Here is a 12,661-nt window from a genome sequence, read left to right as displayed (position 1 = left end):
TTTTTTGGTCATGAAGTCATTTAGACTTCCTCCCATTTCCTGTGCTGGAACTCGAAAATTTGAGAGCATATTACAACTGCCCCAGAACATTCCAGGGTGAAGCAATTCCCAAAGGAGGTGGTCTGGAGGTACAAATGCAGAAGCCCACCTGTGAAACCTGGAAGACAGACACACTCGTACGTGTCCTGGCTGTGGGGGTGACAAGTGCCTCCATTCAGGCAGGGCTGGGACACGTAGCAAAGGTGAGATTCCGAGTACTGACATTCCTCCCCCGTGAATCCTGGAGCACACTTGCAGGTCGGTTTTCCTATCAGGGATGCAGCTTCACAAGTTCCCCCATTCTTACAGGTATTGCTTTCACAGGGGTTTCTGTACTGACAGTAGTCTCCAAGAAAGCCTTCTCGACACCTGCAACAGAGAAGAAATGAATTGCAGCAGTCCCACCTGAAGCCTTGCTGTTCTGGGAAGATTCCAGGAATGAAGTCCCATGACCACGGAAAGCCTTGAAGTTTGCCGTAATTGAAAACCTAAAGGCTGACGTCACACATGTAACAGGGACTTCCTGTGGGACTGTCTCAAGTGAGACCACTGAAAACTTAAGTTCAAATGGTGAAATCGCTCATTGCAAAATAAATACCACATTCAATCAGAGTTGTATCAAATGCAGAACCTTGTTCTTGTACTTCCCTTCAAAACTTCAGTAAAAGCCTAAGTGTTAAAGAACTGCTGAGTAACGATTCCTTGCACCTACTCCCATTCTGACAAGCATCCTTTTTTAGAAGAAAATCAAGCAGTTTAATAAGGTATTAACACCAGGTATTATCCATCTTCCAAAAATATTTATAAACATTGTGCAAATGCAGTGTCTGGGGACCTGAAGATCTGTAGCAGATCTTTCTCCACAAGGCTCCCGTGAGACAGGAATATACTGTTATCCTCATGCTGATAAGTGCATCTGGGACTGGGACTTGCTGAAGCCTGCACTCAAATAGCAACACAAGCACTGCAGTCAGGTCTCCCACGCCCCTGGCTAGCACCCTAACGACAAGGTCATTGTTCTTCTGTCTCCCACAGAAAAACGAGTACACACACACTATCTACAACCAGGGCAATATTTTATACAAAGATCTCCAACTGCAGAATAATTGCAGTTACTCCTCTCTAACCCAAACTTATGTCAATACAGTCTGACTACGCTTGTCAGCTGTAATCCATCTTTTAACTGGCCTTTGTACTACGGATTTTCCATTTAACTGCCAGAGATAGAGGATCCAGGCAAGCAAGCCGGCAAAGCCCACCTCTGTGCCCCCCCCAGCTCCATTTGCTTCTATCTGGTAGCAGAAAGCTGCAAGGGAATACACTGGATAAAAATAACACCTAACACACAGGACTGTCCACTTGCAGCTCTTTCTGTAGTGCACAGCTGCCTGCTCTAACTGGTGAGTAACTCAAGACACAGCCCCAGAGAAAACATATTTCATTGTAAAAAAAATTAGAGGTGAACATTAGATATGCTTTGTTCCAGATCAGGAAAGGGGCAATTATTAAATCAGTGAGTTACTCATATCTAAAGGGAGGAGATTCCAACTGCAACAAGTACACAAAGTCTCTAGTCCTCAAATAGGAATGTAGCAGTAAAGAGACTGCTTTTTTCCTTATGCACTTAAAAGTGTACTGTAGATTGGACGGGGGGAAAAACAAAACCATACAAACAACAACAACCACCACTGCCAAAAAAAACCCCCATCACAACAAAACCCCACAACTAACCAGACAGGCTCTAAAATCCAGCTGAAAAATCAAAGAATGGTCATGAAGTTATGTTTTAAACAGAATCCTACAGGAGTCTGCCTTTGTTACTATGCTATTCAACATATCTATTGATTATTAACAATGGAAAACATCGATGCTGGTCAAATATGTAGGTAAGAGAGAAGACAGGTTCTTGATAGTAGCAACATGCTTAATAAGGCGCTCAGCATGCAAAATGCCCTTCAGCACTGCAAAGTCATACATCTAGAAACAAAACACATAGGGCATCTACCCCAAAACAGGAAACTGAGCTGGGAACAACACACTTGCTCTGGGGGTTCCTAACAGTCAGATAAATGTGAATTCCTAGCGTGACAGTTTGGCCAGGAATACTTTACACGTACAAATGGCAAATATCAAGTGGGAATAAATGAGATTATGCTACATGCAATAAATGCTTGGTACAACCATTACATCAATTCTGGTGTTTGGTCTTTAAGAGGGAAGAACTCAAATGAATTCAAAGAAGCCAACAGTAATGATTATTAGAAAACTCTGGCCACAATGAAAAGCTCAGGTGGCTCAGTCTATTTAGCAAAGGGAAAAGGGAACAAGACAATTAATCAAAAGCTCCAAGTATCCACTATGAAACACAGATTTAACAATAATCCCCAATCTAGAAGATACCAGGATAACAGAACTGAGCATTTAAAACTTTAAGCTAGATGAATTCAAATTAGAAATAGGGTTGTATCTTTATTTTCAGACACAGACTTACACACAGTCTCTCAGCAGCAGAGAGAAACAACTGGAACAACGCATTTAAGGTTGCAGTGGAATTTCTCCATCACTCATGCTTGTTTAAAAGAACACCAGGATTGGCTGTTTCAGGGAGAGTATGCACGCTAGTTCAAACAAAGCTATTCAGAGAGGTTATTATCCAAGTTATGCAAGGGGTCATTACTAGATGACCACAACTGTTTTTTCTCATGTTAAAATTTATTAACTAGCTTTAGCCATATGTCTAAAGCAGGAAAGTCATATGTGCGTAATTGTAATTCACCATTGCCCACACCCAAATTAGGCTCCTTTCACCATACCTTAATACTTTCAACTTCATACCCAGGAACAGACATGAAAGAAGAGATTTTGCAGGGCAAGGAAGGATTAATAAAGTTTCAGAAAGCAAATCCTGAGACAATACCAATGCAGAATATCCTCTGCCTCTTGTGCCATCCTTGGTGTAATAGCTGAAGGCCGTGGGACAGCGTGAGCTGCAGCCACATCACACAAGAGGCAGTCTCGGGGTATTCTGGGCCTAAACCACAACAGTGCTATAGGCTTCCTTTAACATCCAAAATCTCTCCTTGCTTCAGGTTGGAAATCAGTCCAAACGCCAGTGGGCTACAGCACGGCTTTGTAGGAGCTGGATCACATCGAAATCTGGCACCCGGCAAAGACAGCTGTGCCAGAAGCTGGAGCACTGCTCGACTCCCACGGCATTCAAGCCTGCACACGGTGCACTGGCTCTGCTCAGAGACCGTCTGGGCAACCACAGTTAAATCATGTCTCTGGACATCTATGTGCAGCTGATGGTTGTGTAAAGACAAACTGAACTTCAGTCCCAAAAGTCTTACAAGACTTACAAGACAGGGGTTTCTCCTGGTTTCATCACCACCACGCAGCAGCACACCAAGCTCCTCGGACTAACAGCTGCAGGCACAGGACATGCACTTCTCTTTACCATGAAAGAAAGAGCAACAAACCAGAACTTCACAGAACCCCACCTAGACCATCTCATCAGGCTAACAAGAGCTCCTCCAACACCACCCACTCCACCAGCAACTACAAAATATACCAAAACACACCTAGAATTTAAGTGCTAAAGTGCTTTTTCATTTAAAGGCTGTAAAACAAACCAGAAAGTCTAGAGGAACATTTCAGGTTTTGTCCACAAGTAAACAAACCCCCAAAATTATCTCCTCTCAGGGATACTGGAAGGTGCATTTAACTGTTGCCCCTAGACAAGACGGAGAAGGGAGCCTAAACACTGATTAAGAGTATTTCTGGTATGAATTAAAAGAAAAGCTGAGATGTGTGCTCTGAAACAAGACAACCATCACCCACAAACAGCCCAGCATTTTGTACACAAATGTTCTGGTACAAAGTTGAAGAGTACTCCAAGACTAGGCTTGTTCTGGTATCTTCTGAGGCTAATCAGAAAAACATGAGGGAGCGCTTCAAGAGGGAACAGCAAGAACTCTTTTAACTTTAGCTCTTTATATTTGGAAGAGGGAACATGCCTGCATGTGGAAAGCTGGTAGGTCAGGTACACATGGCCCTTGTACCCACCATTTTGTTCTCCTCCTGGAGAAGTGCTTGGTCACAGAGTTATGCTATTTTGCCCTCCAGCAATTCAGTGCAATCCTTTTTGAATGTTAAAGGACAAAAAACCTACAGTCCAGATTTTCAATCATGTCTCCTGTCATCAACATTTCTAGGCACAAATACTTGTAATTTAGTTCTAAATGTTGGTGTAGGCAAACTGCAAATATTTGCTCCTGATTCATGTTGGGCACCACATTGTTTCTCTAAAAATAGAGGCAAAAACTGAAAACATGCAGTCTAAGTCCAGACATTTTTAAAGGATATGATTAAACTCAACAGCAGCTCCAGCTTCCCACCACCCCTGCTCTGCTCTCATCCCAACCTACTCTTTCAAGTTCTCTTTAGGAGAGGAAAAAAACCCCACTTGTCTACAGAGCAGCTTAAAATCATAGCAGCTTGTGTCAGCTCCAAATGACATGCTCAGAACAGGAAACCAAATCTTTTCCAAATAAAAGCCACTGTTTCTCCTCAGTTTTCCATCTAACACTCAGAAAAAGAAACAGGAAGATGAAGTTTGTTCTGGCACTTTCTGGAAGCACATGAGGTCTCTTAACCTACTTCAACAGGAATTTAATCTTTTAAGAACAAATTTCACATATAACTTAATTCAAATCATGATTTCTGAAAGCTAGAGAGTTTGAAATGGGAAAATGTCCTGTGGGCTGCATCAGCTATGCAGCTGCTTCTAATTAAAGCTTCTCCTTTACTCTCTCTGGGCTACTTTCCAGCACAAATACTTTAGAGCTCAGCCTTTTTTTTTTTTTCCCCCCCCTCCTCCTTTTCAGCTCCAGCTTGCATTTGCCTTAGCTCAGGCTCTCATGGAACTAAACAAGAGATGTAAAAACAAAACTAAGGTATTTATCCAAATTTGAAGCATCCACAAATCCAGAGAGCTGCATTCATTCTAACAACCTAATGCTGCAAATCAAAGTAGAAGACTCACAAAAAGCTGTGCTTTTGCCTCTTCTGCCATGAAACTACATCGAAGCTACCTTCCAAAACTTAGTTCTCTCCTGCTTTCAATAGACTTCTGGAAAATATGCCTGGTCTGCTGGAAAAACTTCCTCATCTGCTGTACTATATTTGCCTGGGCACATTCATAAGACAGCCTCTTCAAATGCACCTTATAGACAATTTTAACCAGACTTCCAGATGTTTGATTTTCATGGGAGTTTTCTACTCAGGCCCATGATATCATCTGGAGATGCACAGAAGAAAGCAGATGGTTTTAATTTAAAAAGCGAAGGGAAGAATTTCCTCATAGTCCTGCTTCTCCCCCCTTCAACTCAACACTCCCTCCACTTTGATTGGAAGATGCTTCGACACAGAGAGAGAAAAAATGCTGTCTGATGACTAACGTGAGAAGGGTCTCAGCTATTTTGTTACGGATTTTAACCAGACTTCCCTCTGGCTCCGGGGTTCTGACTCCCACACCTACACCTCCTCTCAGGAGGGAGAACAGGATTCTCTGGTTAGCTTTACAAACGCTCCTTCCCATGTCTCAAGGCGCCCATTTATGCGTCATACTTTGAATGCAAACGATGGGATGGGACGGCCTCCCTGCCCTGCCTTTAAAGCAGCACACAGCTATTGTTCCCAGTCCACAGAAAGTGCCTCTACAGAGAACCATTCCACAGTGCTCCATGGAGCAACAGCAGCCATAGTCTGAACCGACCACGTTTAGTTCAGCTTTTTTTGCCCATGAGAGCTCTGAAGAGCTTTTGGTATGCACAGGTAATGCACAGTAGAAAATCACGACTGAAAAATCACTACTGTGTTCCCAGAATCTAAGCTAGCAGTGCGTATACTCTCCCCTTTTTCCTCTGCCCTAGTCTCAAGGGTCTCCTTTAACTTCTGAAAGGAGACAGAAGGAAACAGAAAAGGGCAGACCATTCTCAGAAAGGGACAACTTCTCAACTTCTGCATTTAGCCTCTTCTGGAAAACTCTCAGACCTCATCCTGCTACAAGGTCTCCTATGGGTATTCCCCATTCACTAGTCTAGGAGAGATTAGTCTCTTGAGACAGATCCTAAGCAGATATCAGCTGCAGTCTCAGAAGCAGTTCTGTAGTCCAGGATCTTGCCTTCAGCCCCAGAAGTCCTCTTAAATCCAAGTAAAAATTCATTTATGAAGATCCATCTTGAAGGAAAGGTAGGCACACAAAGCTGTACGAACCCTGACAGCTTGGGGCATGAAAGGATGTGCTGAAGGAGACCGTCCTTTTGGCACTCCAGTGTCCCCATTTGACTAAGCACAGCTCTGATGGTTTTTTACACCATCAGGAGCAACAAAAGACCTTAGTGTTTAAGCAGTACTTGGTTTCACAGCGGTACAGCTATCCCTTCTGGATACACAAATTGCAACAGTCCTAAGGTCAAAAATTCAATCATCAAAGCCTGCCAAGCACAAGAAGTAGCAATGCCCAGTTTCCTCCCTAAATCTTGCAGCACCCCTATGTCAACTCCCTTCCCACTTCTGCTTCTCTCCCTGGCACAGTCTTGTTTCTGCTCCTTGCCACTGGGGTGGGAAGCTGGGAGAGGCCACAGCTGTGGAACATGGGGAAATCAGTAAAGAGACTCTGCTCCAGGGCCCTGCCCCATTCCAAGCAGAGGCACTGCCCAATTCCACATCCACCTGCAGCAGAGCAGATCCTTGTGCTCAGAAAACAGCAGGCAGCGATGCCAAAATCTCTGCTCCGCTTGTCCTTGAAACAGCTCCCTGTACCCACACCTTCCTTCCCAGCCTGCTGCAACTGCAGAAAGGCTGCAAGTTCACAGCACTATCCCAGGGACTCCTCCTACCGCAGCTTCCCAATCATCCAGCAGCAGGGAGACTAGAAATTGCTTTGCTGTGATGGTCGCAATTGGCATTAAGCAGCAAGGAACTGTTACCCTGCTTCTCTTTGGATGTGAGAGGATGCAAGAAGGCTCCTCCATGTTTGACACCTCAACATGTAAAAGGCTGCCTGGAGATGCTTTGAGGAAAAAAACCCCACCCATCACAACAACAAAACACCCATCAAAGTGCAAAGCAAAGCCAAACTCCAAACTGAAACTGTCTTTTGTCACAGCAGGACCTAGAAAGCTTGGAAGGATGGGTCTCCTTCACTGCTGCTGCAGATACACACATTCTGTGGAATAAGGCCTGCATCCTCACCCTGAGAGTCACTGAATGAGCGTAGAAAGAGCTCTCACACAAAAAATCTGGCTTTGGAAGATGCAAACACAGGAACGTGTAATTTTCTAAATATAAAATCAAGGTCAGAGAAGGTCAGTAACTCTATCGAGCAGGGCCACAGAATGACAGCCATGGGCCAGCAGCATCATCAGGGGAACAGAGCTACTTAAAGGGCGCTCACAAGAGCAATCTGATAAAGCTCCAACCCCGGCTTCCTTACAAGGGTCACAATCACTGTTCCCATAACAGATGCCAGATACACCATCATAAAGGTTTCTTAGCAGAAAACCAGCTTTCTCTTTTAATGGAGTAGATGCCACAGGATTTTCAGACAAAGAAAGCTGCTTCAGCAATATGCTGCCATCCACTGCTGGGCCAAATATCTAGACTAGGTGTTTTGTTATCAGTGCTTACTTATATCTTATCACATTTGGTTATTGCTGATGCAGGTTCACCCTCAGCAGTTCACTTGATTCTTAGGAGACAGCAAGACAGACGGGATGATCCAACCACACACTACAACAAACAACTCAGCCAAGAGGAGATACAGAAAGTGGAAGAGAGCCTGTTATAATAACTTATTGCCCAGCAGAGGAAGTACTGCAGATAACTTGAAAAAAGTGGAAGGGGTGGAGATGCTGCTAATCATTGAGAGATCCTGCAGACCTAGAAGCCAAGCTACTTGCTTTAGTAATAAATTCCGTTTCCTGAGCAAAACATTTCTACTCTTACAGCCATCAAAATTTCAGAAAGTCATTTAGGTTACTAAACCGGATAGAAAGTTCCCCTATTCAGAGTTCCTCATAGTGCAGGAAAGAAAAAAAAAAAAAGTTAAAACCAAAACAGGATGCTAAGAATCAGCTTGCTAAAGGTAGAGACTCCACAATTGAGGTGGGTTTTGCTACTTTTTTCCTTCCTTTCTGCAAAAAAAGTGTTCTTGAGCCAGAACTAAAAACCAGACACTTAGTAATCTCTGTATACAGTTCTCTATTAGTCTTTCCAATTAATATAGCACCTGCAAAGGAACTGAGCTGTTTCTTGAAGGAGCGGTTGGCTTAAAACCTGCAAGAACACTTTGCACAAGGAAGAAGGCAGCATTAGAGTTATAAATGTGTGCTAAAAAATGTAACAGTGGTCAAAGTTGCCATTGTAATGAGGGAAATATGTCAAGATCTGGACTGCACTACAAATAGTGCAGAGCCAGTCAGATGAACCAGTTTAGGCTGTAAAAAACAATTGTTAAGACATGGTTAAGAGGAACACACAAGTTGGAGAAAATGTCCTTAGGAAGGTACAAGCAGCACCAATATCAATACCAGTCTTGTTTATTACCTTTATTGTGACCTACATACTTTGGCTCCAGACTAGCATGCTTAAGTACACATCAGAAAGACCTACAAAAGACACCTATTTCTTGTTTCATTCTTAGAATACAAGTGAAATGCATGAAAAGTTCCAGCTCCCTTTTCAGCAGGGCAGCTCATTTAAGTTGACATCAACGTAAAAGCATGGAAAGGAAAAGAATAGGAAGCAGCAAGAGTTAGAAGTTTTAGAAGAAACCTACAGGGAATAACAAGTTACATGTTTGCTTTTCTGTGGCCTTTCTGCACATCAGGTATTGATTCGAAGCTGAGAAGAACCTCAAATTAGATTTTGATTTCCCCTTTGTGTGCCACAGGTGCAATTTAAGCACACTGAGCTTTATGCACCACACTAATAGAGAACTAAAGGTTGTGGTTAGGGAAGATGGAAGTGTAGAGAAGTGTGAAGAGCAGAGCTGTGTGTTAGCCAAGCTAAATCAACAAAGAAAATTCACTAATATTTAAAAAATGCTGGCATTAAGATAATGTTTTAGCATGCTAGAAAATGACACAACCTGAACTGATGGAGTAAACAATCTTTAGAAAATAATCTGTTTACTGCAGACATAGTAAATTAACCCAGCCAAAAAGAGAGGATTCATCCTCTGGCAAAATATCACTTCAATTTAAAAAAAAAAAAAAAATCTAAGTACTGCAGTTTGAAAGGTGAACTGCATTTAAATAGATGCGATATTCTCCAGATAACATACACCCTGCCAAAGCTCCTGCTCATGAGCTTCCCATGCAGCAACAAAGTGAAGGCACCATTGAAGAAGGGTGTCAACATCTACCAAAATCAATTTACATGATGAAAACAAATGTGGATGTTTGGTTGGGGGGTTTGTTAGTGTGTTTTAGCAACTCACAGGTATTACTTGCTCTCAAGCAGTAGAAGGGAATTGGCACACCTCAGAGTGCAGAATAGTTCTGAAAAACCTCAAAAATATTCAAATTAAGGCTGAAGCTCTATAAAGTAAGGCAAGCTATAAGATGGAGAGCAAGTTTCAACTTAGCTTGTGGGTCTGGAAACAAGGTACAGAGTTTACCTCTATGATTGGTTTGACCTCAGTTCCCAACCCAGTACAAAGAAATCCAACTAACAAGATCCAAACCCAAATAGTGAACAAGAATTCCAGATTTCTTACATTACAAAAAGCTAGCCCACAAGAACTAACGTATTATAAAGAAACACCAACTGTGCTAAAACTGTTAGGCTGAAAGAACCCAGTAAAAAAATCTTTAAAATTCACATTTCCTTCCTGGCTAGGATCCTGAAGGAAAGAAAATGGGTAATTAAATTGATTAGAAATGAAACCAACTTACTTGCAATATCCTGTACCATTTTGATATGGAATGCACTTTCCCTCATTAACACATGGCTTGGAATCATCCATACACTGCAGAGCTGAAAGGAAAGAAAAGAAAACAACCATCAAACCTGTAGCCACAATACATGTCAGGTCAAAGCTTCATTAGCATATTTGGAAGAATGAAAATTTTATAGGACTGGAACAAAACAAAGACACTATCACATAGTTTAATTTCATCTCTGGCAGCATCAAAAGAGCCAGACTGAAAGAAGAATCAAATACAGATTTGTTCATCAGGCAACCAAATCTTTCCAGAATTTCTTTAAGGTAGGTTTTCAAAGCAAAGTGTGCAGTAATTTCAGCAAGCTGCAAAGACATTCATGTCAGCACCTGCATACTTTGGGTTGAGTGTCCTCAGTCACTGCTTTCTGATCAAAATTCTGGACTGAAATTCTCTGAAATACAAAGCAGCTACTCCTAAGCCTTCTTCCAGAATATTTTGTCTCAAATCCTTTCCTTCTTTTTCACTATCTCTAGGAACACCAGGCACTGAAACAGGGCATGTGACCCTCATGAGCTGACATGCTGAATGTCACCAGCAATCCAGAATTTGCTGCAACATGTACTGTTGTGGCACTCTGATTTCAGACAGGATCATGTTTGCGAGTAAGTGGAAAACACGAGAGCTGTTAACAACTTTCAGCAAAGAATTTGGTATTTCTAAGGAGGAGATGCTCTGTAACTCTAACTTGACATTTTCACTACTGTGTATTTAAAAAGGCACTAAGTACGACACAGCTCAGGGCCAGTAAATTTTTATCCAAGTCTACTGGAAGCTCTAGTGAAGTCTGTCCTGATGGAACCTCCAGCTCTGGCAAGTGTTTTTCCCTTCACAGGGACATTATGCACTCGGTAGCTGTTTCCAAAGTGACCAGAAGGGTGAGAACTGTGGAAACTCTGCAGGAGCAGAGGGCATTTTGGAACCACAAAAATTTAGGCAGTCCACCTAGACCACAGCCTGACATTTGAATAGCACCAAACTACCAGATGAAGCTCTCAGAACCAGATCAGCTGGGTCCTATCCTAAACTTATCCACATACCAAGAAGTCACAAGCTCTTCCCAGCCTCCAGTTCTGTCTCCTGGCCCCAAACTCACACACTTCCATGCCTTTACAGATCCCCTTTCCACAACCTTATTGCGTTTGGGAAAGCATTTAACCAATCTTAATTAAAGGCACCTAGAGGCATCAATAATATCCAACCACCTAAACTGCCTACTTGTGAGCCAGCTGTTGTAGGGTTTACTGCCCCTTTTTTTTTTTTTTTTAAGGATGCTTTTCCTTTCCTCAAGTGGTATTAAATTTTCAGTACAAACTCAGCAAGGGCATCAGGGAAAACTGGTCCAAACCACCACTGAGGTCGATATGCTGGTGACTAAGGAATAAGACTCAGAAACAGAAGAGTTAACACAGCAGTCCCACTAAGTTCTCCCTGCAACCAAACCAAATTCAGTCCAGCAACTGGACAACTTGGAACAGACTCCGGTTCTGCTGTCCAGGGCTTGAAGTGTTATTTCTCAATAACCCTGGAGCACATAAACAGGTCACACACACCACAAGGCGCTATAGGAACGTTTCACACTTGCAATCCCTACAGAGAATACAGTTAAATTAAACCCAGCTCCCCAGGAAAATTATCAGTGTTTCCCACAATACAAGTACGCTTGTTGCTGTTAACTCGATTTCTGAAAAAGGGGCACTTGGATGGTGCTGCTTCTGCAGAGCTCTCAGGAAATGAACAAAATTCCACTCTGAGCCCCTTTCAGATAACCCCTGAGGTCAGGGTTACTAAGCGACAGAAATATTAACACGGATTTTGCATGGCATTCCCCCCCACAGCGGGCAGAAACACGCTGATTTGCACCTGTCTGACAATTTCTATCCCATTTAACCGCAACATCCACATGGCTTTGACTCCAAACTTCATCTGCTGCTGTCTAACACTGCAGCAGCTTGTTTTCACAGCAAAGATTAGCTCTAGTTAGCAGGGCTTGGTTACACCGTGTCCACGAGAAACTGCACTGTGTCCAAGGGGAAGTGTCAGGATTCCAACGACTCCCACCACCCCGGCTACTCTGGGGAAATGGAGGAGGGTTAAAGCGAGCTGTGCCACATTTCAGAGAGCCAGGAAGGGAAGCAGGCTTGGTATTCTCATCTCACTACCTTGAATTTTCATTCTTTTCACACCAATCAAGCCAGTGAAGCAAATACTCAGAGGATTATTTCTTTTGTGCTCATGCTTTCAAACACAATTTTGTAATCTCATCGAGTACCCGCGTCCCCAGTGAGAACTGAGCAGCCAGTTGATTTTGTAACCCACGTAGTAAAAGCTTAACCAGCACTTGGCCAAAAACACCTTCCAGCACAACTGCACGGAGGGGAACGAGAGGCTGATGGCTTTCGGGGTCACAGTAAGGATCCAAATCAAGGATTCCAGTTTGGCTTGCTAGGCCAAATACAGACACAGCAGAGAGGCTTTAGCAAAGTAATGATTAATTTTGCTCAGGTTTTTGACAAATTATTCCCACCTTGAACTGCTGTTTAGCAGGTCATTAAACTACTACCAGCCTTTACAGTTCTTTCACAGAGACAATGGGATAATAAACTTTTAAA

General features: G+C 42.8%; 1 protein-coding gene across 3 annotated transcripts in view; it reads right to left on the bottom strand.

Moving 5' to 3' along the window:
* Window positions 1-12,661, bottom strand: part of NOTCH2 (notch receptor 2) — an 83,106-nt gene that overhangs the window by 63,491 nt on the left and 6,954 nt on the right. For all 3 annotated transcript variants that reach the window (XR_005602449.1, XM_039555697.1, XM_010409315.4), the window contains exons 2-3: window positions 10,002-10,083; window positions 149-408 (exon numbers count right to left, since the gene is read on the bottom strand). Coding sequence is in view for 2 of the 3 variants with exons in the window: in XM_039555697.1 (XP_039411631.1) it covers window positions 149-408; window positions 10,002-10,083 (342 nt within the window). In the remaining variant the exon portion in view is untranslated. The remainder of the gene's footprint in view (window positions 1-148; window positions 409-10,001; window positions 10,084-12,661) is intronic.

Source organism: Corvus cornix, chromosome 8, assembly GCF_000738735.6.
Source record: "Corvus cornix cornix isolate S_Up_H32 chromosome 8, ASM73873v5, whole genome shotgun sequence".
In the NCBI taxonomy this organism is placed as follows: Eukaryota; Metazoa; Chordata; class Aves; order Passeriformes; family Corvidae; genus Corvus; species Corvus cornix.
This window is presented reverse-complemented; position numbering and strand designations above follow the sequence as displayed.